This window comes from Bos grunniens, chromosome 25, assembly GCF_055505025.1.
Source record: "Bos grunniens cultivar Pamir isolate PY7600 chromosome 25, Bosgru_T2T1.0, whole genome shotgun sequence".
NCBI lineage: Eukaryota > Metazoa > Chordata > Mammalia > Artiodactyla > Bovidae > Bos > Bos grunniens.
Window position 1 is genome coordinate 9,224,626 of NC_141189.1, and position 24,612 is coordinate 9,249,237.

Here is a 24,612-nt window from a genome sequence, read left to right on the forward strand (position 1 = left end):
GCACACCCTCTGTCCTCTAGCTGGATTGAGGACCTGCATATACAGAAGAACTGAGATTGTCTGTCTTTCACCTAGAACGTGATTTTGGGTAGGTGACATCATCTCTGAGAATCTGTATCCTCATCTCTGAAATAACAGTAATTCATATCAGGTATTCATTTAACTACAGGTAAGAGACTCTACAGGCTTCCCTGGTGGCTCAGTGGTCAAGAATCCACCTGCCAAAGCAAGAGGCGAGGGTTTGATCCCTGGGTTGGGAAGATCCCTTGGAGAAGGGAATGGCAACCCACTCCAGTATTCTTGCCTGAGAAATCCCATGGACAGAAGAGCCTGGCGGGCTACAGTCCATGGCTTCGCCAATGAGTCCGACATGACTTAGCGACTAAACCAAGGAACTCAACATTCACTGCCTCTTTTCCTCACTTTGTGTATCATCGCCCCATTTTGTAGAAGGGAAAACTGAGGCTGGGGGAGGTGAATGACTTATCCAAGTCATCAGCAGGTCAGGAGCTTCTGGAGCCTGGCCAAATTCAGAAAATCGTTCGAATTCAAGGGGTAAATGTGAAACAGCCTTGCAACCTGTAAACGCCTGGGGTAGGAGAGTCCGTGCCTGGAGGCGTGGTGACTGAAGGCCGAGAGAAGGGGAGCGGAGAGAGGCGGCCCTAGAGATCCAGACGGCGGAAGGATGATGGGTTGCCAGGATATCCGCGGGTGCGGGAGGCGCGCCGCCACCGGGGTGGGAAGGGGTGCGGCCCGCCCCCTCCGCGCCCCACCCCCAGCCTCCACGCCGCGGCCCCTTTAAGAGCGGGCGGGGCGCCCTCTGGCGGCGGAGCGCCGCGCGCCGCCGGAGATCGAGCCCGAGCCGGATCCCGGAGCCGGAGCCGGAGCGGAGCGGAGCCGGGGCGGAGCGGGCCGAGCGGGCCGAGCCAGCAGCCGAGCTGGGGGCGCGGGCGGGCGGCATGTACCGGGCCCGGGCGGCGCGGGCGGGGCCGGAGCCCGGCAGCCCGGGGCGCTTTGGGATCCTCAGCACCGGGCAGCTCCGGGATCTGCTTCAGGATGAGCCCAAGCTGGACCGGATCGTGCGGCTCAGCAGGAAGGTAGCACGGGGGGCGCGGGCGGGGGGCGCGGGGGACGGGCCGCGGCCTGTCGGACCTGCCGACCGACCGAAGGGCCGCGCTGGCCGGGCCGCGGGGCCGCCGGAGCCTGGCACGTACGAGTGGGCCCGGCGGAGCCGCCCCCGGGGGAGGGGGCGCCCGGAGCTGGCCTGGGGCGGGTGGGGCGCGCCGGAGACCCAGGGAGGCGCCCGTGCACCCCAGGGATGGCCGCGAGGCGTGTCCTACGGCGGATGCTCCAGGGAGGTGTGTTCCGGGGGGCGGCTGTGTTGTGGGGGGCCCTGGCTCGCACACCCACGTTCTGTAGGGCCAGAAAGGGGAGGCGCCTTCAATAGGGAGAACTAGGGGCCTGTTTGACACCTGGGGGCACCGTTGGGAGGGTGTCCGTATGCCGGGGGTGGAAGAAGGGGCTTTGTGTTTTCCGTTGGGGAGGGGTACTGAAAGCTGAGGTGTGTGTTCCATAGGCCACCATGAGAGAAAGTTGTATATTTCACAGGAGATAGGCCCGGGCTGGTTGTCTGTGGGGGGCGGAAAGGGAAAGTGTACATTGGAGGGAGGCAGGCGGGAGGGCCATGTGCATCCTATAGGGGACAGATGGAGGGTAGTGCGTTCTCCAGGGGCAGGGAGGGGAGGCTTGGCCCGCCTAGTAACAGAAGGAAAAAGCCTTCTCCAGGGCCAGGAAAGAAAGGGGTCTGCTTTCTGCAAGAGAAGGAGAGCTGGGAGCAGGTGCTAGCGGATCGGGGAGGAAAAGGGGGTGTGTATTCCTTGGGGTGTGGGGATTCCACTGGAGGGCAGACGAGGAGTGCGAGGAGGGGTGTGTGTGTGTGAGGGGGTGCCAGACAGGGACAGGGTGAACACCTCACTCTGGAGAGTCAGAGCAGGGGATGGGGAGTGTTTTCGGAGCAAACACCTGAAGAGGAAGCAGACAAAGGCCTGGAATGAGAGGGAAGCTGCCCATGCATGGAAAATGGGACAGAGGAGGGAGGGGGGCTCCTCGGGGACCTGAGCAGACATATTAATTGAAAAATTAAAAATTAACTAACATTTGTAGAGACCTTCGTAGTTTTCCTCACTTCAGTCTCCCAACAACCCTATAAGGGAGACGTTTTTAGCTCACTTTGTGGACTAGGAAACCGAGGCAAAGTGGGGTCTGGGCTCTCCCAGCGCCTCCACCTGTTGGCTCGCCATCCTGAGGTTGGGGCGCCTTTGGCTTGGCCTGTGGGCACTGCCGCCTGGGTGGGGGGGGCGGTCGGCGGCTGTGGGGAGAGTCCCTGAATGGGCCTCTGGGCTCTTCCCCGCCGGCAGTTCCAAGGCCTGCAGCTGGAGCGCGAGGCGTGCCTGGCTTCCAACTACGCGCTAGCCAAGGAGAATCTGGCGTTACGTCCCCGCCTAGAGATGGGCCGCACTGCCCTGGCCATCAAGTACCAGGAGCTCCGGGAGGTGGCCGAGAGCTGTGCAGACAAGCTGCAGCGACTGGGTGAGGGATGGCGGGGAGAACTGCCCGGGGTGGGGGTGGGGGGTGCCTGGGAATTGCCAGGCTCTGAAGGTTGGGAACTTGGGCACACCTCGGCAAGCTTGCAGGGGTGCTACTCCTGGGAAATTCCCAAGTTGGGAAAGTGAGCAGTTGGTGAGTATAGCTGGGTTGGAGAGACCAGAATGGGTCCCTGGGAGAAGAGGGGACCCGCTGCCCAAGGGCCTGGGGTGCTCTAGGAGACAGCCTCTGCTTCCTCTTTCGCACCAGGACGGGGTGTGGGGGGCACACAAACTGATGCTGTGGGGCGTTGTCCAGGTGAGGAAACTGAGGCCCCAGAGAGGGGAGGGGAAGCGTAGAGGCACACACGGGTCAGGGAGAGAGTCAGCAGTGGGCCCTGGGGCTCCGGCCTGTCTGTCCAGGGTGACAGGCCCTGAGGGCAGGGGCTATTCACTGCGTCCCTCTGCGGCCCTCAGAGGAGAGCATGCACCGCTGGAGCCCCCACTGCGCGCTGGGCTGGCTGCAGGCTGAGCTGGAAGAAGCTGAGCAGGAGGCTGAGGTGAGAGGAGGGGGCAGCTGGGCCTGGGGACCCGGAGGGGGAACCCAACCTATCATCGTCCCCTCCCCTTGATTCTTACATTGCAGGCGTGAGAGCCCCTCTTCCAGGAAGCCTGCCCTGAGTGCCTGGCCCCCAGGAGGGCCTGCTGAATTGCTGTCCGCCCTGGACACAAGGCCCACCGTCCCCACCTGTGACTTTCCCCCGGCTTCCTGTGACCATCTCCGGCAGCTTAGGCTGGGGCTACAGAGGAGCCGGGGCAGTCAGTCGTCCCAGAACAGTGGGAGGGAGCACAGTGCTCAGGGTGTGGAGGGGTGGAGGTGGAGGGCCCTGGCCTGGAGGAGATGGACACCCGTCCCCTTCACATGTGTCCCCATCCCTGGACCCCCTCGTCCCTGCCCCGGCAGGTCTGGTGATCGTGATCAAGGCTTGAGAGGAGAGGACTTGGTCCACAGTCACTCAGCAAGGGGCAGGCGAGGCTGGAACTCAGTGCCCCATCCCAGACCGGGGCGGTGGGGTCCATTGGAAGGGATTCAGGATGGGGGAGAGAGGACCAGCCCTGAGTCTTCGGTCATGGTCCTCCTAAACTGTCCCATCCCTCCTGTCCCAGGAGCAGATGGAGCAGCTGCTGCTGGGAGAGCAGAGCCTGGAGGCTTTCCTGCCCGCCTTCCAAAGAGGCCGGGCCCTGGCCCACCTGAGGCGCACCCAAGCGGAGAAGCTGCAGGAGCTGCTGCGGCGCCGGGAGCGGTCTGGCCAGCCAGCCCCTACGGCTGCCGCGGAGCCCCCCAAATCCTTCCCCGCTGCCGCAGTCCTGCCCACCGGGGCCGCCCGGGGGCCACCGGCAGTGCCCCGGAGCCTGCCCCCCTTGGACTCCCGCCCAGTGCCCCCACTGAAGGGCTCCCCCGGGTGCCCCCTGGGCCCAGCCCCTCTGCTGAGCCCTCGGCCCTCGCAGCCAGAGCCCCCCCACCGGTAGGATCCAGGGTATGGCCCCCCCATGGGGGGCCCAGACAAACTTGATGCGTGGCTCCTCCTCCTCCCCCACTGCCTGGGTGGGGGGAGGGGCAGGCCCCTCCCCCTGGCCCTAGGCAGGCCCTGGCCCTGGAGGCTGAGCTGGGGAGGAGGGTCCACTGGGAGATGCCCAGAGAGAGGGCTGGGGGTGGGGTGGGCAGGGTCTGATGCCTCTGGCGCTGAGGAACCTCTGCCTTTTTTTTCTCCCCGGCTGGGGCCTCCCGGGTGATGGGCCAGCCCCAGTGCAAGAACTTGACTCGAAGGGGCCTGGGAAGTTGCCCGCCTCCTTCAAGGGGCCCTGCCTAGGGGGCCCTAGCGCCCCTGCCCCTCCGCTGGGCTCGCACAATGCCACGGCTGACCGGAGTGTTTTCCATCATGTCCTGAGCCTACCTTTCCCCCAGTGCTGGGGTCCACCACCTAGGAGCCAGGGGGTCAGGCCCCAGTGGCAGGGGCAGGGACACCATGGCCATGGGGCTACCACTACCTGCCCCACTCAGGCTCCAGACCATGGGGCGAGGTAGGCCAGGGGCTTCTGACCTGCAGGGGTGAGAGTGGGCCATCCCCTGGAAAGACCATTCTGTATTTTTCTGTCCCGTCTCCTTAGAATGGAACCTTTTTGAGGGCAGGTCCTTGTCTTTGTATGTTCTGTCCCCAGCCCCGCCTCCCAGGGGCCGTCAATAAATGTGATGATGAAGATGACCATGCTGCCCGACTCCTCTCTGACCCCTCACCCGGCCTCTCAGCTACTGCAGCCTCATCTCAGGTCCTGAGCTGCCTACTCTTGAGAGGCCCTCCTTTCCTCTCTGCGCATGCAAAGCCCAGCTGTCCTTCGGGTCCAGCACTGTTTCCGCCTCTTTCATGAAACCTTCTCTGATTGCCAACCCCAGAGAGTCTTTTCCTAGCTCTGCACTTCCCAGCCCTGCTGGACAGAAGCACACGCTGCGTCCCAGTTCTCAAGGGCCACACCGCTGTGCACCCTCCTCTCCTCGGTGCCCTGTAGGCCCCATCAGGATGGCCCTGCTCCTTCTCTGGCCTGTCAAATGACCGCGCCCACTGGGTGATGGAGGGGCTCCCCGAAGGCTGAGGCTGTCTGTCTTCAGCTTGGCTGATGACGGTGGGACAAGACGACGGGAGAGTAGGAGCATGTCTTGGATCCGCTTAGGTCAAGTTTGATGAGACGAAGTTTGGCAGGGAGTCAAGGAAGATCCTCTCAGTGAGAGGAGTCAGAGTGCTGTAGAAGCTACTGTGACCTCGGTCCACGTTAGTAGGGAAGTAACCATCTAGACCGAGGCGAGTGCTGGGTTGGCACTACTTCTTACTGAAGTTTTAAACTCTAAGGGAACCCCACAGCAGCAGCACCTTTGATACAGTGAGTGTTAGTTGCACAGTTGTGCCTGACCTTTGCAACCCCATGGACTGTAGCCCGATAGGCATCTCTGTCCATGGGATTCTCCAGGCAAGAATACTGGAGTGGGTTGCCATGCCCTCCTCCAGGGAATCTTCCCGACTCAGGATTGAACCCAGGTCTCCTGCCTTACAGGCAGATTCTTTACCCCTGAGCCACCTGGGAAGCCCGCCTTTGGAGTAACAATAAAGAGAAAAAAAGGACTGGGACTGAGTCCCCTGAGGAACAGTTGAGGGATCTGTTTGGCATACAGGTAGGTGATGGCTGCCCTTTGAGTCTAAAGGGCTGCTTCACATAGAGCCAGAGGTCAGAGTCAAGACCAGTGGGTGGAGACCACAGGGAGCCAGATTTTGGCTCAGGATGAGGCTCTAGAGCCATGGCTGCTACTAGAGGTAGGTGGTCCCCGTTCCTAAAGCTGTCTGAGCAGCACCTGAGTGACTGCTTGATGGGATCTTGTTTTTTAATAATTTTGTTTTTGGGTTTTTTTTCCCTTGGCTACACGGTGCAGCTCCTGGAATCTTAGTTCCCTGACCATGGACTGAAACCAGGTGCCCAGCAGTGGAAGTGTACAGTCCTAACCACTGGACTGCCAGGGAATTCCTCTGATGGGATCTTTAGAAACGTAGGCAATAGTTAAGAGGGACTGGCCCATTTGAGCTTCTGACAGCCCGTCAAGTCCAGTCAGATCCCTCCCAGCGGGGGCAAAGCACTGCCAGTGCCCGCTCAAGAGGCTCCACCCCACGGCGGCCTCGGCGCTCCTGCTCCTCCCTGCTAGCACTTGAGCTGCTGGAGGTGAGGGACGCCAAGATGACACCTAGTGCCTGCCTGAGACAGCAGACAGAAGACTGAGCAGCCTTGGAAGAACTTCTGCATTCTCAGCAGGGCCTGGTGCAAGCTGGGCCCCTCTCACCCTGGCCTCCCATTCCTGGTCCCTGCTTCCAGGGTGTTTTTCCAGGTTTGTAACCACAGGAAGAAGGGCTAAGGATGGGGATGCCGGAGCCTACCTCCACTACTGTGAGCTGGGCAGAGGCTAATGTCCACAGTCTGGTTCAGCCTCCCCTCCCCGAGGCAGGTCAGAGGAAGAAATGACCAGGCAAGGGCGGGACCAGAAAGGAAGAGCGTTACCATGGGACCCAGGTGGGGGCCCTCAAAAGGGCTTCCACACCCCTCCCCTTCCCCAAAGAGCTCAGTTTTAGAGGGCACAGGGAGTGACGCCCCTCAGGATTCAGCTCCAGCATGAAAAAGACCAAAGACCTGAGGGAGGTGGGTACAGATGCCGCCAGAGTGCCTGGCCCTAGTTCTGGGCCACAGGAAAGGCTTAGAGTTGGATGGTTAATAAGCTTTATTAGCCTCTCTGCTTGAAGGAAAATGGAATGTTCTGGAAAGTTCCAAGCAGTCTGGGCTCTCCTGCCAGATCACTTCTGTAACTGTCTAGGTTCTGGGGTACCAGGGAATGTTCTTGGCTATCATCCTCTGTGAGAGAGAATAAACTTGAGGGGCTACATCAAGGGGCCCATGAGAAAAGTTCTATTACAGACCACTGGTGCGTTTACAAACCAAACCCCCCAGATCGCCCCAGTAACAAAACTCCCACCCCTTTTTGATAAACACGTGTTCCTGCCCCTCAGAAGTCTGTTATGTGCATCTCCTTGCTTGGAAATCACTAGCTTCTGTGTCCTTTCTTAAGTCTCCTGCTTCATCTTCCAAATATGAAACACTACACGTAACTTCGTGTCTGTGTGCGCGCGAATCAAGGCTCACTGAGCTAAGCAGGCCTGAACCACAGTGAGCTCAAATCTCTACCCCTGAATCGTGTGGTCACTGCAAAGCCATGGCTAAGAAACTGCCCTTGACCTCCAAGGCTAGAGAGAATCCAGTGGTTTCAGAGAGACCAAGTAGGACTAGCTGAGGGTTTATCCCAATTTATACAAGGATTTTACATGAAAGACCAAGTGCAGGAATGGCATTATTGTACCAAGGGACCTCTGGCTTTGTCTGGGACCCTGCCCCTGCCACAGGCCTCTCGAGAGATTCTTCCTGTTCCACAGAAAGTAAGATTTACACTCTGCCTCCCAAAGTGTGAGCTCTTACAACGACACAGGAGGTTATCTGGGGATCTGCGACCTCAAATGCCTGGAGGGGCCAGGAAGGTCACAGTGCCCAGCAGCACCATTTCCACAAAGCACATCCGCCCCTATTTTCCTGGAAATGTGAGACCCCTTTTGTCTGTCTATTTTCCCTCTTTATAGACATGGGATACAGAGAGAGATTTCTTTACTAACAGCGAAATGGTTTCAAGTGTGTGCATTATGGCTTCTGACACATCCCTTTGCTGGTCAGAGTGCAGCAGCCTGGGGAGGAAGGACTTTGTCTACAAGGCAGACCTGACAGCTCTTCCCACGCGGTCATGCGGGTATGGGAGGAAGCTTAATGGCGGCATTTTCTCATTTTTTGGAGCGAAGTCAGAAAGCTAGATTTTTATGCAGTCTCCCAAGTTCTTAATGTTTGCTAAAGTTAAGACACCGTGCTAGCCACAGCCAAACACTACGTGCAGGTTGGCTGTGGCCTGTGAACCACGAATCTGGGTCAGTCCTTGGTTCTCCTAAAACAGGCCTTCTTTGGTCTAGCGGCAGCCCCTCCCAGGACCAAGGGTGTGAATGCTGAAGGGACAAAGGCCGAATGGGAGGGCTGACCTCCCTCAATAGTAGCGCCCAGGCCCCAGGTTGAGACAGCCTTAAGAGACACTGGTAAGATGGCTAGATCCATTGATACTATAATCTTACAACAGACGGGGAAGCGGCGCCTCTGGGGGATGAGAGCACTGAGCACCCCCGCATACACAAGTTTATGAGGCCCAGACTCAGGTCTTGCTATCATCCTAAAACCAACAGACGGATCCTCGGCTGCTTTGCTCAAACCCCATGGCCACCAGGGCTCCAGAGGCTGGCTGAGAGCCAGGCCGCTGAAGGCAGGTGAGGCGGGCCTTCTACAGTCCTGCTCAGAGGCAGGTGATAATGTGACCACATTCATCACAGGGCAGAGGAACGGACGGGGCAAAGGCCATGAGAGAGTGCTGAACTCAGAGAACTGAAGTAACCCTGCCACTTACCGGCTTCCCTTCTCAGCCTCTCTTCATGGGACCTGATGACCTTCCAGGAAGCCCAAAGGCCCGAGACAAGACCCCTCCTCCTCGCCATTTTCCCAAAAGTGGGTGTGGTGGCCACTCACTTGGGCTCCACCCTTGGTGTCTCAGCTTCAGGCTGTGGCTATAAGGGATGGAGATATACACATGGTCAGTGATGACCAACGGGCAACTCGCTGGCCTAAGATAGGCTATTCTTCTTTATCTTGGCTGAACCATTACAGAGGGTAAGGTGCACCCAGAGAAAGAAATGCCAGAACTTCAGAAGGAAGCAAGAAATCTTACTCCTTTAGCACTGTGAAGTGTAAAGGATCTTTTCACCCAGCAATTAAAAAAAAAAAGGACAATGGAGGGGAAAAGTTTGGCTCAGGAGGAATAAAGTCCTGATTAAGCCCAAAGGCAGTATCACAACTGCCTAGACATACACACCTTTGATTCCTGTCTTCTCGTTCACGTCTCTCCATTCAGGATCTGTGCATGCTTCTCACTGGGCCTGGTACTGAACTACACCCCCACCCACCCCAATGAGCGCAGCCTGGAGCAAGCTGGACCCCTCTTGTCCCAGTCTCTCTTCCTCAGTCCAAACTTCTACTTTTTAGCTTGTGACCAAAAGGAAAAAAGGGACTAAAGCTGACCATGTCTCAGGAACACGGGAGCAGCCCCTGAAAGGCAGGGGCTAATGTCCATGGCCTGGTTCACCCTCTCCTCCCAAGGGCAGATAAGAAACTGAGAATGGACAGATGCGGGTGGTGGTGGGGAGAGAAATGATGTAACAGGAACCAGTGTGGGAGGGTACTTCAGAAAGCCTCCCACACACCTCCTTGCCCACGATGAGCCCAGACTGTTTGAGGGATGGTAGGGAGTGGTGTCTCTGAGTTCAGCTCTGGCCTAAAAAAACCCCAACAGGCAAGACAGCACTAGAGAGAATAAAGGGGGGCGGAGTGGGGCGCCTAGTTCTAGGCCTAAGAAGAGGCTTAGAGGTGGATGGTTAATAAATTTTATTGACTGCCCTGTTTGGAGTTGCATGGAATGTTCCAGAGGTTTCACAGAGTCTGGACCCATCACCCCAAACCTTCTGGAATTTTCTATTCACCTCCACGTTCTGGGGCCCCTAGGGAATATTTTTGGCTGTGATCTTCACCAAGAGAAAACAAACTTGAGAGGTATATGTCACAGCCAATGAGAAAGGCCCTGGATATCACAGACCATTAATGCTTTTACAAACAAAACCCCAAAGAACCCCAACCCCATTTGATGGAAATTTGGATGAAATCTTGCCTCACAGACTGTTCAATGGCACCCCACTCCAGCACTCTTGCCTGGAAAATCCCATGGACAGAGGAGCCTGGTAGGTTGCAGTCCATGGGGTCTCGAAGAGTCAGACACGACTGAGTGACTTCACTTTCACTTTTCACTTCCATGCACTGGAGAAGGAAATGGCAACCCACTCCAGTGTTCTTGCCAGGGACGGGGAACCCTGGTGGGCTGCCGTCTATGGGGTCTCACAGAGTCGGACATGACTGAAGCAACTTAGCAGCAGCAGCAGCAGCACAGACTGTTCAGTCCCAACTCTTTGGTTGAGAATTACCAGTCTCTGTACCTTTCACTAAGCTTCACTTCCTGTTGTCTGTGCTTTGAAAGAACAGACTTTCCCCACCTGTTTTCCAAATATGAAACATAATAACATTAAATGTTCTTTTTAAAAGTACACATGCCCCTCCCTTCAAACCAAGGCTTGCTGAGCCCAGCAGGTCTGAACCAGAGTGAGCTTAAAGCCTTACCACTGAGTTACATGGGTCACTGCAAAGCCATGCTGAAGAACTTGCGCCCAACCTCCAAGGCTAGAGAAAAGACCCAAGTTGAACCACCTATGGGTTTATACCCAAATTACACAAGAATTGCACACACAAGACTGAGTGCAGGAATTGGTGTTAATATAGCAAAGCACCTCTGGCCTCGTTTAGAAGCTAGACTTAGGTCCTGACTCTTGTAGTAGGTCTTCTGCACAAGTTTTCCTATCCCATGGCTTTCTGCTCAACAGCGCATACATACTTGAGTTCCTACTGCCTCACAGCTAATCCACACCCCGTGTGCAGAGATTCAGGGTTAAGAGGGCTGGATTACAACAGCTCTAGCAAGTGATCACCCACTTGTTTAGCACCAGTTAGGAACAGAGGAGGGGAAAAAACGGGGGGAGGGGACTTCTCTGGGGATGCAGTGGTTGAGACAGGAGCATAGGTTCGATCCATGGCTGGGGAACTAAGATCCCACATGCCTGAGCTGTGCAGCCATAAAAAGAAAAAAAGGCCTCAGTTAGCTCTGAATAAGGAAGTGCATTTCTACATGTCCCTCCTCTCCCTCAATAATCTTGTTTACTCAAACTCCCCCAGTTCCCACAGCCTCAAGTAGCCATGTTTCAAGGACTTGGCTTGTGGGGCCTGTGATAAGCGCTACCAGCAGAATGGGAGGCTGGGCCACTCTCACGCAACTCTTACCTCCGCTTTTGTTGCTCTGTTTCTAGGAGGGGAGGAACTGCACAGTTAGCAATGAGGCTGGCTGGTCAAGGAATGACCAGGTGCCAGGCACAGTGTCCCAAGGATAAATCTGGCTCTACCGACATCAATATTTTAATCACTGAGCCTACTAGAACATGGATAATCAAGTATGACAGATCTCGAAAGAGCAAACAATTTGCTCCCCTGCCATCATGCCCACAGATGAATTTTCTGCAAGGTCATATATTCGACAAGTATGGGCACAGGAAGACTCATGACCTTGCTTTCTTTCCCACTCCCAGAGGCCACCAACAGAAGGCCAAGTGGGATCTGACTACCCAAGAATGGCCAAGTTCCCACGGATTACAACTTTATCCTACATCAGGTCTCACCTGTGGCTTGGGGAACTCACAGAAAGGCAAGTTTCGTAAGACCCCAGATTTTTTCGTTTGGACAGCCACGATTGGTCACATTGCACGTTTCAAGGTTACTCAGGAGCCCCACGCTACACGCACGGGGCAGGAGCAGACGAGTCTTGCTTGGAGCTTTACAAGAAAGCCAGAGCAAATGTTCCAGAAGTTGACAACATCTGGAAGCAGGCACCCCAGGGCCTCCAGAAAACCCCTCACTCTCAGGCTTTCAGGACTCTTCATTAGGGGCCTGTTTTCTCGAGCATCGAAAAGCCTCCTTTTCTGGAGCGGGGCGGGGGTAGGGACGTGCAGGTCAATGGCTAAGTTGGACAGGTGGGCAACAGAACGGGGAGAGCAGTTCCTTCGGGCCCCAGCAGAGGTAGACAATGGGAGGCAAGGGGTTCAAGAAGACACGCAGGGCCATTTTCTTGGGGGTGGGGTGGGGCGGGGGGGTGTTGGCTGGGGGCTGCTCCCCTGCCCTCCACTCCGATTAAATACGAGAGCTCACGATGAGGAAGACGGTGAGCAGAACGAGGACGAAAGCCAAGTCTCGGGTCTCGTCCCAGCCTAAGCCCTTCTTGGCCCGGTCCTCCTGCATCTTGCGGAAGGCCTCCCGGCGCGCCCTCAGGCGCCGTTCGCGTTCTAGCTGCTCACCGTAGTGCGCCTGGTAGAAGGCGTCAAAGTCGAACATGGTGCGCTTGGCTCCCGGAGAGGCCGGACCGCGGCCGTGGGCCCGAGGGCCGGGCGGAGGGGTACGAGGCGTCTCGGGGTCAGCGGCGGGAGTCTTGGAAGGCCTGACACCCGGACCGCGCAGGTCCTCGTCGCTCAGCAGGCCGCGGTCATACTTGCGACGCAAGGTGGTACTGCCCAGCACCACGTAAGCCTGGGAGATGCGCGTGAAGCGCTCGGCAGCCTCAGCGCTCCCCGAGTTGCGGTCCGGGTGGTAGAGGAAGCTCTGCCGGTAGTAAGCTGCCTTGATTTGCGCCTGCGTGGCCGTGGAGGGGACGCCGAGCAGATCATAGAGCGCCGTGCGAGAGTACGGGCCGTCGCTCCGGGTATAAGTCCTCGCTTCTGGGCCCAGGCCCGATCTCGGGTTTTGGGGAACCCCCCGGGGCTGCCACAATCTCCACAGTAACAGTTGCGACCACTTCAGATCGCGCCGGGCTGCCATCTTGAGTGAATCTGGCGGGCAGTGCAAGATAAACTGGCCAATGGGAGACGTGCGTTTTTCGCAGCCGGTCGGCCCTGTAGCCAATCGAGTAAAAGAGAAGGCGGGGAGAAGGGGGGGGGTGGAGCATGCGTGTTACGGGGCGGGCGCCCGGCCGATGACATAAAAACCGGGCTCCGGAGCCACTCGCACGAGTTCTGCTGTTGAGGCGTGGTGATGGCTTTTCGCGGGCGGAGACCTGAGCTCCGCGGGCCCCCGGAGCTGGTGAGGGCTGTGACCACCCCCGCCCCTCTCTTTTCTCCTAGGGCGTCCGTGTCTTGATATCTTACCCGACTCCCCCCCAACCTTTTTCTCGTTCTTGCAGTATTACGACAAGAATGAAGCCCGGAAATACGTGCGCAAGTAAGGGAAGCCTGGATGTTGCTGGGTATCGGGGGTCGGGAACCGGCAAGTTGCCCTGAATGCGGAGGTGCTTGGAAAGCACGCAGAATTTGGGGGTGGCGGAAGGAAGAAACTTGAATTGATCCATTGTTGACACCGTCAAAGTCAACTCTTCAGTAAACCAAATTCTCTGGGTCTCGGTAATCTTAGAATTAGGAAGGGAGTGATCATACCTGCTTTGTTTAAGGTGACAGCTTATTTCAAGCATGTGAAGAATTAGGTAGGACGGAGTGGTGATGTGTAAACTATCAGTGCTGTCTGTAGGGGGGAGAAATAATACCCGTAGAATGTTTACTGTATGTCTCTAAAGAAAATGAAATGTTTATTAATTTTTTTATGTTACATATTAAAATGATATTTTGAGCATATTGGATTAAGTAAAGTATAATATTGAGTATACTGGGTTAGGTTAAGGACTACTACAGTTAACTCTATGTATTTAGTTTCTTTTTAAATAGGGACTCAAGAATGTCCTGAGTGGCTTGTGTTGTATTTCTCATGGAGAGCACTGTTATAATTTTTACTGTGCATTGTTGACCCTTCTACATGGGAGTAGCTACAGTGGATAATTCTTCTAGAAAACATGTTTTTAAGTAAGAGGATGTCAGAGCTTGGTAGAGTTGAAAATACCAAATGATGCGTTATGAGGTAAATGATTTGTTCCCTTCATAGTAGCTCTGCAGCTGGTACAGTTTAATCTGTGTCACAGTAGAATAACACGTATTACATGGTCTTTGGGGGTTACTTTTAAATAGTCATCGTGCAGTTTATTGGCTGGGAAAGAGTACCTCAGGATGATTGTTTCCTTTGACTTTTCTTGGTCTGGGTGAGGTTTTAGCCCAGAACCCCTTTACCACGTTCTTGTGTTTTTAGCTCACGGATGATTGACGTCCAAATCAAGATGACTGGACGGGCACTGGAGCTTCTTTGTGTGCCCGAGGACAAGCCGTGTTACGTGTTGGATATTGGGTGAGATCCTGGGGCCCAGTTCAGACAGTCCAGGTGAGGGGATGTCCTTGGTCCTCACACTGTTGAGTCTCTGATTGTCTTCCAGCTGCGGTACTGGCCTGAGCGGTGATTACCTCTCAGATGAGGGGCACTACTGGGTGGGCATTGACATCAGCCCTGCCATGCTGGGTAAGTATGCCCTGTTTAGCACTGGGGTGGACACCCTTCCATGAGTTTGGAGTGGTGATGCAGATTGTCCTGATTCCTAACCCACTCTTTTCCAATGTAGATGAGGCCTTGGACCGTGAGACGCAGGGAGATGTGATTCTGGGGGACATGGGTCAGGGCATTCCCTTCAAACCGGGCACCTTTGATGCTTGTATCAGGTAAGGGTCTTCATTTCCTGCTTTTAGTCCTGCAGGTCAGTGCTTCCCAAAGCAGAGTTGTACAGAATACATAAATATACACATTCCCCAGGATTCTCAGGTCTGTTAGATCGGAGCAAGGCCCCCCAGATGAGTCTTTTTTGTGTTACAAAACTACTCCTATGCTTAACTTGTCCTGCTGGGTTTAGGTACCATGGTGTATAGATTTCTCTGCTTTGTGTGTGAGGGCTTCTAAGATGGCTCTGGGAGCCATCTTGTGGGCCCCAGCAGCCATCTTGTGGGCCCCAGCCTCCATCTTGTTGACTTCTTTTCAAGGAGTTTTATAGTGGAGAGTGGCCCTCAGGCTCCAGTCTTTTCAGTGGCTTGGGAGTCTTTTCTGAGGAGTCAGGGTCAGGCTTTGAGTGTGTTGTACATAGTACTTCGATAACATATTTTAGAACATTGGGCCCACAAGATGGCTGCTGGGACCCACAAGATAGTTCCCAGAGGCTCAGAAGCCCCCACCCTGCTACACGCACAAAGCAGAAAAATCTATATACCCTGGTGCCTGAACCTGGCAGGACAAGTTAATCATAGGAGTAGTTTTGTAACACAAAAGAGAGGACTTTGGGGGTCTTGTTCTAATTACTGTTAGAAACATGAAGTTGTTCTTTGTCTTCTGTGGTAAGCTCTGTGGAGTATTTGGTTTAGTGTTTTGTTGCTGGGGTGGAAGTAGGGGCTAGGAGAGGATGTCAAAGCTGAATCATTATCTGGGAGGCGAAGACCTTCCTATGATAATAGATTGAGCTGTAGGGCTACACAGTAAGAACCTGGATGAGGAGTACAAATCTACATTCAAATGTTTTTTTAGGGTAAGTGATTAACATATATGTGGAAACAAGATTGGAGGAGAAAAAACGTTTCAAAGATAGCAACCGTGTTTTAGTAATGATCAGGTGAGATGTTCTAAGCTGCAGAGAGTCAAAGACCAGCAATATGATCTTGGGTGTTTCAGCAGTAAGCAGTCATTTTTAGTTTGTTTTTAAAAGGAGAAGGTGGTTTGGCCAGCATTTTTGTCTCAACATTTGTTACATGTAAGAAATTGTACTACATGCTATGGAGTTTATGGAAATAAAATTCCGTGTTTTTAAGACTCTCCATAGTTTTTTTGGTGCTATAAGGTGTGGACCAGGGGATTTCCCTGGTAGTCCAATGGTTTAGACTCTGCACTTGCTCTGCAGGGGTTGCAGGTTCGATCCATGGTCGGGGAACTAAGATCCCACATGATGTGCGTTGTGGCTGAAAAATGAAAGATGTATACCAAGTTATTAAACATGAGCCCCAGGGTGAGGTGTACACTAGGAAGTCTGGGGACCCACCAGAGTTATGAAGAGAAATAAGAGCACAGGAAAACTTTGAGCAGGAGGGGCCGGGGCTGGGCCTTGAAGGCTGGAAGGGATTTGGAGAGCCAAGGGAGAGGGTTTCAGAGTGAAGAAGCAGTGTGAACACAGGCATAGAAGTGAGTGGGAAAAAGGCATCTCATTGATGTAGCGATGAATGAGAAATTCCCTGGAAGCTGAGATCATGTGGGTTTGGTTCCTAGAAAGCTTTTTACTCCATCCTAAGAAGTTGGGTCTTTATTCAGTAGTTGTTGATGGAGCACTGGTGAGTGATGAGACTTGGTCTGTGTTATAGGAACATTACTTAAGGGAGAAGATGCAAGAGAAAAGTTCGGTTGTTGAAGCAATCGAAGTGATAATAAATGCTGACCCAGGAGAGTGGTGGAAGGACGTAAAAGCTGGGAGAGGCAGTTGGGCACACCAACTGGGTTTGGGGTTCTGTGTTATGTGTGTGCTCAGCAGTGAGGAGGGGAATACTGGAAAAGAGGGCATATTCGTTGCTTGAAGTTTTACTTCTTTAAATATTTATTTGCTGCGTTGGGTCTTAGTTGCGGCATGCAGGATATTTACCTGTGACTCGCAGGCTTAGTTGCCCTGTGGCATATGGAACCTTAGTTCCTGGAACAGGGATTGAACCCACTTCCCCTGCACTGGCGGGCAGATTCTTAACCACTGCACCTCCAGGGAAATCCCTGCTTGAAGTTTTAAATCTGGGGATCGTGGAGACCCCTAGCAGGTAGAGTTGAAGGAAATGATTTAGGAGGAGAGTGAATGGCTTTGTGGAAGCCGGAAGCATATTTCTTTTGAATGGAGGAAGGGTATGAAGGGGTAGGTGGCAGGGAGAGCCTTGACCTGCTGAGTGATGCTGAACCAAACTTGAGATGCGTGAGAAAGTTTGAGGATGTGTTTCCTTGGACTGGCAGCAAGGAAACCTTTCATGCTCACCTTCTGGAGGCCCTGTTTGGTCCAGTGTTGTAAGATAATGATCCGAGGTGCTTGTGCCAACAGAGTTGTGGGCAGGAGGGTTTCATCTGGAGACTAAGGAATGTGGCATTGGTCACAAAGAGGCAGGGGTGGGCCGTGCATGTCGCTCCCTTTCCTGATGTGGTCTCTTCCTCTTGCAGCATTTCTGCAGTGCAGTGGCTCTGTAATGCTAACAAGAAGTCTGATATTCCTGCCAAGCGCCTGTACTGCTTCTTCTCTTCTCTTTACTCTGTTCTGGTGAGTTACGAGATCTCCCTGTCCCTCCCTCGTCCTGCAGATAGCGTGATGAGGCAGAGGCACCCCATGGGAAGGACACAGAATGGCAGGACCTTACTGTGGCTAATGCTGTCCCAGTGGACAGCCTTAAAAGAAGGGGGTGGGGTGGGGACCCGACACGCCAGTGAAATGCAAAGACACTGATGACCGAATCTGAGACTGATCACAACTGCTGTGTCTATGCTGCTGAATTTTAATCCTACGTTGGCTTGGGGGCCTGGACTCCCCAGATCAAGGACAGGGATGGCATATCGAGGCCACACACAACACTTTCCAGAGCTCACATCCTCCAGCTCCCACCTTCCTTCCCCCTCCCACCAGTGCTCAGAGAGGAGAGCAGGGTGGCTATTTACTAGTGAGAGAACCTCTTATTAGCTTTATCTTATCTTTAGAAATGATGGCATTGATTTCCATTGTTTACTAGGATTAGATTAGAGTGAGATTCTAAGTCCTAAAAATCTGTTGGTTCTTTTTTTTTTTGGATCCAAGTGTTTGCTTTCTTTTATCAAAAATTTGGCTGTGCCAGGTCTCAGTTGCAGCACCCAGGGTCTTTGGGCTTAGTTGCAGCATGTGGGATTTATTAATAGTTTCCAGACCAGGGATGGAAGCTGGGCCCCCTGCATTGGGGGCAGAGTCTTAGTCACCAGACCACTGGGGAGGTCCCAGATCCAGGTGTTTCTTGGTGCTCTTAAGTCACCTTCCTTCACCCCTGACTCTTCTAGAGTGGGTTTGGGCAGATAGCTTACTAGTCTTGTGCATTATGTAGTCTTTTCTCTGCTCAGGCTCTGGGGTTAATCCTGAAGTTCTGAGGGCCTCGGTGTTTACTTTTCCCTCTGCTGAAATGTTCTCCTCTCAGACATTTCCATAGCCACCTCCATCCTGTAGTCAGGCCTCTGCTCCAGTGTCCCTTAGAGAGAGGCCTGAAAGTAAGCTGGATAGTTTCTGTCACTTACCATCCCTTGTTCTAAGTTATTTATCTTTTTGGCACTTAATCTGCTGTGGATTAGCTGCCTGAGCTGCAGACATTGGGGACTGTCTCTTTTGTTCATGGCTCTTTCCCACCTCCAAGAACAGTATCCCTTGCACACAGTGGGAACTCAACAAGTATTTTGTGAAGAAGAAAAGGGGAAGCATCTGGGTCTGGACCCCACGGATTATTTGAGAGACCACCACGTTTCTGTTGCAGGTGCGTGGAGGCCGAGCTGTCCTGCAGTTGTACCCTGAGAATTCAGAGCAGGTAAGCCCCTTGGCTAGTCGGGGTGCATGCAGGTAGGGGGAGCCCAGAACAGGTCCAACTGTCCTGCTTCTCACTCTCCTGTCCTTCTGCTGTTGGGAAGTGACAGGACAAGCCACCTTAGGCTGCTCGGTGGGAAGGGAGGAGCTGAGAGTGGTCCTCCTCGCCGGCCATTTTATGGCCTAAGGAGGGAGGGGTACCTGGGGCAGGTGGGGGATAGGGTGTTTGTCTCCTCTTGACAGACCCTCTGGTATTACTGATGTCCATAACTGAAGAAATAATGGGGGTGGGGGAGGGGATGTTAACAGTTGTATGCTGTGGAGTGTGATGCACGAGCAGAGGCAGGTCAGAGGTACCAACTCCGATGGACAAATATCGAGCTGTCCCTGAATGAGTCTGGCTCTCAGCTGGTGATCATTCATTGCCGGAGATTTAAGTGGGGAGGTGGGTCCCTGGGGTAGAAAGTGAGAAAAACGGGGCAGGGGGTGGTGGTTGGTGGTTCTGTGATCCCCGAGGGAGGTGTCTGCCATGGCTGGCTCCAGCCTGCACCTTCCCTGCATGGTTTTTGGGGACTCAGAATTGGGAACAGTCAATAAAGACCTTCAGTTCTCCCAGGCGAGGTCCGTCCTGGGACCAGATGAGGGCCCGGGGGATGAGCAGAGAGCTGCTGTTAGCCGGCTGCCCTGCCTGACTCCCTGCCGTTCTCTCCCCAGTTGGAGCTGATCACCACCCAGGCCACCAGGGCCGGCTTCACTGGCGGTGTGGTGGTGGACTACCCCAACAGTGCCAAAGCCAAGAAGTGAGTGCCGGGGGTCAGGGTGCGCCCGTGCAGCAGGAGAGAGGGTGGCGGGCTGGCCCTCACAGGCCAGTGACTACCAGAGCAGTGCTGGCTTGGGTCACTGGGGCCCCGGTGTGTGCATCTGTTCGTGGCGGGGTGGGGTAAGGGTTTCACTTGTCCCTTAAGGCTTTCCGAGCCCAGCCCTCACTCTTCGTTTTCTCATTTCAGGTTCTACCTGTGTTTGTTTTCTGGACCTTCAACCTCTCTACCAGAGGTGAGGGCCCTTGAGTTTGTAGGCCCATCTGTCTGGGGTTCCCTTCCTGTGGGGTTAGGCCGTGGACCTGCTGGAAGGACTCACAGGCCTGGGTGCCAGGCCTTCGGGATGGAGCGGGCGGGGAGGTTGAGAGATCTCCATGTCACCAGAAAGCACCTTGGTCTCTGCAGGGCCTGAGCGAAGATACCGAGGAGGAGAAGCCTGCCGAGTCCACGTTCACGGCTGATAGGTGAGAGGCGCCAACTCGGGGCAGATGGTCGCCGTCCCCAGGTTCAGGCAGCAAGACTCTTCCATGTCTCTGCTTTCGCCAAGTCTCTCAGGGTCTGATGTGGCAGTGACAGCAAGGTGGAGAAGGGACTGGGCAACCCTTTGGGATGGCGTTTGCACCTGCCTCTGGCTGAGAGAGTAGAGCCCTGCTGGACGTCCATGGGCAGCAGGTGGCCCCCTCCTTCCCAGGCTGCCTCTGTCCCCTGGATCCCAGGCCCCCTCCCTGTGGCTCCTGCAGCTCCCTGTCCCCCTGCATCCTCGTCTTCACCCTCTCGAGTCATGGCTCTCAGCACGTGGCAGTGCTGCGCAGTTTATCCCGACTTTAAAAAAGATCCTCCCTTATTCCTGTAACGGCTCCTGACTGCCACTGCATATCCACCCCTGCTTATTGGCTCCCACTGCGGCAGAACTCCTCGCACTGGCCCCCTGCCTTTCTCAGTCCTCTCCTGGCTCAGGCTTGTCTCATCGCAAATTGCTCTTGCCACCACAAGCCTGTCTTAGCAAACCCATGAGCCTTTGTCCCTTCTCCATCTTCATTGTAACTTGCTTGGTAAGTAGGAGCTAAGGCAGCCAATTGCTCCCTTAACGCTTTCTTCACTTGGCTTCCTACCTACCTCCCTGGCTGGTCCTTCTCCATTCACTGTGCAGCTCCGCCTGGACCCCCTTTCTCTCCGTGCTGCTGCCTTAAACACCAGCTCCAGGTTGAGAACATCACGTGTATAGCACTGGTCTCAATCCCACCTCTGATTTCCAAACCACCCGCCCTCCTGAATGTCCAGACCTGGACTTCCCACAGGCCTCCAGAGCAAAACAGAGCCCTTGGTTTCACCCCCAAACTTCCTTCCTCCATCCTGCCTGTTGTCTACCCTTCCTGCCTGCCTTACATCTCACATCCAGTCAGTCCACCCCTTTCCCCCATACCTATGTGGTCTCCATCCCCACTGCCCCAGTTTCTGAAAGCTGCGTCCCTGGTCTCCCCTGGCCGTGCAGCCAGACAGATCCTTCTCTTTTGCTTTTTAAAAGTGTACATCATATCTTGCGATTTTCCTGTTCAGTATCTTCCGTTGAGTTCTTAGTTTTACTTCCGTAACACTGTTCACAGCTCTGAATCAGAAATACCTGATTACATGGCATTATTTCTACCCCCAACTACAGTGAAAACTCGGTGGGGACTTGTATACCTGACACCAGAAGAATGTGTTGTTAGCGAAAGGTGTTTAGTATTTGTTGAAGGAGAAATGATTATGAAGAGTAAAGAAGGAGGTTATTTCTTCATTCTGATTAGAGTGAAAGGTCTTCAGACTTTAAGACATCAAAGAGGAAAAATAGGCGGAGTAAGGATGAGTTAGAAAGGCCCAGAGATGATGAAAAATCATGAGTCCAGTCCTCGTATCTGCCACGCACTGATGCCTCCTGACCCCTTGGCCCTTCAGGCTCATCTCCCTTAGTTTCCTCAGCCCATTCCCCATGGGGACTTGGGGGCGCTCTCCTTGCTGTTTCTCCTCCAAGGTACCCAGCACTTGCTCCCAGCAAGCGGTCCCATCTCCTGCTTCACAGGGAAATTCAAGTGGTTTAACTCCCTCCGTCCACCTTAGGCTCCCTCTTGTCCTCACAGCGGTGTCTACAGACAACATGTCCTAGCTGTAAACTTAGGTAAGTTGTGGGACCTTCAGCAGCCGTTTCTCATCTCTCATTTAAAAATCTGGCGAGGGGGACTGTGCCCCCGGCTCAGGCAGCATGTTGAGGAGTCGAGGGCATGTCTGTGCAGGACTTGGCGCGGTGCCTGGCTCAGACCCTGTCTCCCTACAGACTCTTCCCCTTGAAATCCTCCGATTTGGGAAGGGTGGGGAGGAGGCTGTGGGCTGATGGGGCTTTGCTCCAGGTGCTGTCACTTTGGTCTGATCACATTTGAGCCTCTTAGAAATATTGTTTTGGCCAAAAAGTTCATTGAGGTTTTTCCATAACATCTTGCAGAAGTGAAAATTTTGGCCAATCCAATACATAGATAAATTAAGAAAAGGTATTCTAAACCTTTGCCAACTCATTTCTAATTTCCTCCCCCCACCCCATCAACTTTGCTTGACCGATGTATTCCTCACCCCTCGCCACCCGGCCTCCGCCCTGCCACTCATCACCTGCGCGCTCCGTAGGCGCCGTCCCCTCTGGCCTTTGCCTGTGGACACCACTTACCTCTTCCTGTGGTCTGCACCGCTCGCCGTCCTTGCTGCCCCTGTGACTCTCCTGATGACTCTTTCCCATCGACCCTCCTGCAGCTCACATCTTGCCCCCATTTGCTGTGCTACCCCGGAGCTTGTCCTTCCTTACGAACTCCTGGGGTTCAGTCCTGCATCTTTAGCTGCTTCCTGCTTTGCATCTAATACACTGGACTCCTGCCCCCTCACTCTGAGCCTGTTAACTTTCTTCTGTGAACTGTTGTCTCTACACCCTAAAGTCTAGAGTATGTCATTCCTTTGGTCTAAGGTCTTGCTGCTTCCTGGAGAGAGGGCACGCTCCTTACTGGTGTTCACAGCTCCATGAACTGGTTCAGACAAGTGGGAATCTGAGTTGTTTTTTTTTTTAATCTGACTTTTATTACTGGGTTAGAACAGATGAGACGTAGCAGCAGGAAGATTGTGTCACGCAGTCTGGCTTGGAGTAGACTTCCAAGGATGACTCGATCCTCAGCGGACTCTCAGATTCTCCCTGGGACCCTCCCCTTCTTATACCCGTCGCTCTAGGCACCAAGACTCTTCTACTCCCTAACCTTCCCCTTCAGTCAACTCAGAGCCTCGCTTTCATGTATTGCTTCCTGTCTGGACTCTGCCCCATCTCCTGCATGAAGAAATACTTACAGCGGCTTAAGCTCGGTGGCGTACTCGTTGCCCACCTCACTCCCTCAGCTGCTCCTGGCCTCTCTGCACTCGGCCAGGTGTGGGTGGTCGCTGCCCCTGCCCAGCCGTGGACTCTTCACGGGCAGGGCTGGTTCGTACCCGCTGTAGAACACCCACGGGCTGGGCCCACCCAGGTACCTCGAGACGGTTGCTCACATGGCAGACAGCCTCCGTGGCGTGTCATCGCTGAAAACAGTTTCATTCCGGCTGCCAGGTGGGGAATGTGCCTTGAGGACTCGGCCTCTGCCCTTTCTCAGGGCCTCTCTCCCGTAGAGCTGAAGAGAAGAGTTCTCCTCAGCCGGGACTGGAGCCCAAGATGAACTCTTGAGGGTTGTTTTCGGGGCTGCTGTGAGCTGGGCAGCCGTGTTTTCCTACCTCGGACATTCACAGTTGCTGGAAGCCCCAGCTTGCTTTGGCTAGGCCGTGTTTTTGGAATGTCTTTGTCTGGCTGTGCTGGGTCCTGCTGGGTCTCCCTTGCTGCAGCAGCAGGGCCTACTCTCTAGTAGTGGTGCAAAGGCCTCTCATTGTGGTGGTTTCTCTTGTTGCGGAGGGCGGGCTCAGTAGTTGTGGCACCATGGCATGTGGGATCTTCCCAGACCAGGGATCGAACTTGTGTGGACGGCCAGGCCGATTTTTAACAATTGGATCACCAGGGAAGCCCTGGGGTCTTTTTTTTAAAGTTAGTTTTATTTTTGGCCATGCTGCACAACATGTGGAATCTTAGTTCCCTGGCCATGGGGATCGAACCCACGTCCCCTGCAGGGGAAGTGAGGATTCTTAACCCCTGGACCGCCAGGAGAGTCCCTCCTTGGATAGGCTCTTATGAGCTGATCCTGGCCCCAAAGTAATTTGGCCCCTGCCTGCCCCGCAGGCACTTGTATGTAGGCCTAACACACGGTTCCCAATCTTGAGGATACTTGCAAATGAGGGGGACCCTCACCTCCTGCTGAATAGCTGCTCTGGCCCCAGCAGGTGTCACCAGGAAGGGGCTGTCCAGAATGGGGACCACAGAGGCCGCCTGCCTGGCAGGGGGACTTGCCACATTTCTCTGCCCGGCTACACCTGGGTGCCAGCTTAGGCTGCTCTGTCCCCTTCCTGACAGCTGTGTCCCCATACAGGATCCCGTACAGGATAGCAAGACGGGGTGTGGTGAGGAAGAGCCGAGAATGGGTCCTGGAGAAGAAGGCACGCCGCCGCCGGCAGGGCAAGTGAGTGCTGGAGGGGTTGGGTTCTGGGCTGAAGGGGGGCTTGGCCACCCAGGGCCTGGGACTGTCTTGCCTCCAGGGTCCCAGGGGTTCATAGTTCACTTTGCTGAGCCTGTTTTGTCCTTCCCTCCCCTGTTCTCTCTTGGCACAGGGAGGTCTGCCCTGACACCCAGTACACCGGCCGCAAGCGCAAGCCTCGCTTCTGAGCAGGTGACTGCGTCCACGGGGACCCCCCGGGCAGAAGCTGTGCAATCCAGCACAGATGCTTGCCTCTGCAGAGTTCTCTCTATTGAAGTGCCTACTTCAGCTGCTGACAAAACGCGTTTTTCTTAGAAGAAGTTTTAGAAAAAGTTCGAAAAAGTTTTAATGTTCTAAAAGCATTTTCTTCACTTAAAAAAAAAAAATTTTAAGAGCTTCTTTGTTCTGAAAGCAATAAACCACTTTCTGTGGAGCCCTGGCTCTGGCATTTTTCCCTCCCTGACAAATTTCAGAAGTTCTTCTGTTGTTGGTGGGGCTTTATTCCCAGGTGTGAGTTAGGTTTAAAGAACTTAAACGTGTGAAAGCTTTATTCTAACCTACAAGGAACAAGGTAGATTCCTTTAACTTCAGTTCAGTTGCTCAGTCGTGTCTAACTTCTTTGTGACCCCATGAATCGCAGCACGCCAGGCCTCCCTGTCCATCACCAACTCCCGGAGTTACCCAGACTCAGGTCCATCGAGTTGGTGATGCCATCCAGCCATCTCATCCTCTGTCGTCCCCTTCTCCTCCTGCCCCCAATCCCT

The 24,612-nt window shown here is 54.3% G+C and overlaps 3 protein-coding genes and 1 non-coding gene across 5 annotated transcripts; 3 read left to right on the top strand and 1 right to left on the bottom strand.

Annotated features, from left to right (window-relative positions):
* The first annotated feature begins 848 nt into the window (after window positions 1-848).
* Window positions 849-4,846, top strand: VPS37D (VPS37D subunit of ESCRT-I). Of its 2 annotated transcripts, none has more exons than XM_086374547.1 (4): window positions 849-1,097; window positions 2,418-2,589; window positions 3,060-3,142; window positions 3,229-4,846. In XM_086374547.1, the coding sequence occupies exons 1-4, from the start codon at window positions 960-962 to the stop codon at window positions 3,232-3,234; spliced, it is 399 nt and encodes a 132-aa protein (XP_086230673.1). In that variant the 5' UTR covers window positions 849-959; the 3' UTR covers window positions 3,235-4,846. The 2 variants fall into 2 exon arrangements, with proteins under 2 accessions (XP_086230673.1, XP_086230672.1); XM_086374546.1 differs by having other exon boundaries at window positions 3,750-4,846.
* A 4,829-nt stretch (window positions 4,847-9,675) lies between these two features.
* DNAJC30 (DnaJ heat shock protein family (Hsp40) member C30) lies at window positions 9,676-12,833 on the bottom strand. Its single transcript, XM_086374549.1, has 2 exons — window positions 11,582-12,833; window positions 9,676-10,974 (listed from the first exon to the last, which is right to left on the bottom strand). The coding sequence occupies exon 1, from the start codon at window positions 12,768-12,770 to the stop codon at window positions 12,090-12,092; it is 681 nt and encodes a 226-aa protein (XP_086230675.1). The 5' UTR covers window positions 12,771-12,833; the 3' UTR covers window positions 9,676-10,974; window positions 11,582-12,089.
* Window positions 12,834-12,959: 126 nt separating this feature from the next.
* BUD23 (BUD23 rRNA methyltransferase and ribosome maturation factor) lies at window positions 12,960-24,281 on the top strand. Its single transcript, XM_086374545.1, has 12 exons — window positions 12,960-13,031; window positions 13,132-13,169; window positions 14,082-14,177; window positions 14,263-14,345; window positions 14,446-14,542; window positions 17,046-17,142; window positions 18,368-18,418; window positions 19,129-19,214; window positions 19,422-19,467; window positions 19,638-19,696; window positions 23,744-23,833; window positions 23,982-24,281. Exons 1-12 carry the CDS (start codon window positions 12,984-12,986, stop codon window positions 24,034-24,036), a joined length of 846 nt encoding a protein of 281 aa, XP_086230671.1. The 5' UTR covers window positions 12,960-12,983; the 3' UTR covers window positions 24,037-24,281.
* On the top strand, window positions 22,883-23,011 carry LOC147344982 (small Cajal body-specific RNA 20). Its single transcript, XR_015155098.1, has one exon.
* Window positions 24,282-24,612: the final 331 nt, after the last annotated feature.

Excerpts from the sequence above, each read along its gene's own strand:
- VPS37D (XM_086374546.1), top strand. The coding sequence starts at position 960 with ATGTACCGGGCCCGGGCGGCGCGGGCGGGGCCGGAGCCCGGCAGCCCG. Across the intron at positions 1,098-2,417 it reads TCGTGCGGCTCAGCAGGAAG|TTCCAAGGCCTGCAGCTGGA; the intron begins GTAGCACGGGGG and ends CCCCGCCGGCAG. Across the intron at positions 2,590-3,059 it reads AGACAAGCTGCAGCGACTGG|AGGAGAGCATGCACCGCTGG; the intron begins GTGAGGGATGGC and ends TGCGGCCCTCAG.
- DNAJC30 (XM_086374549.1), bottom strand. The coding sequence starts at position 12,770 with ATGGCAGCCCGGCGCGATCTGAAGTGGTCGCAACTGTTACTGTGGAGA.
- BUD23 (XM_086374545.1), top strand. The coding sequence starts at position 12,984 with ATGGCTTTTCGCGGGCGGAGACCTGAGCTCCGCGGGCCCCCGGAGCTG. Across the intron at positions 13,032-13,131 it reads TCCGCGGGCCCCCGGAGCTG|TATTACGACAAGAATGAAGC; the intron begins GTGAGGGCTGTG and ends TCGTTCTTGCAG. Across the intron at positions 14,178-14,262 it reads TGTTACGTGTTGGATATTGG|CTGCGGTACTGGCCTGAGCG; the intron begins GTGAGATCCTGG and ends ATTGTCTTCCAG.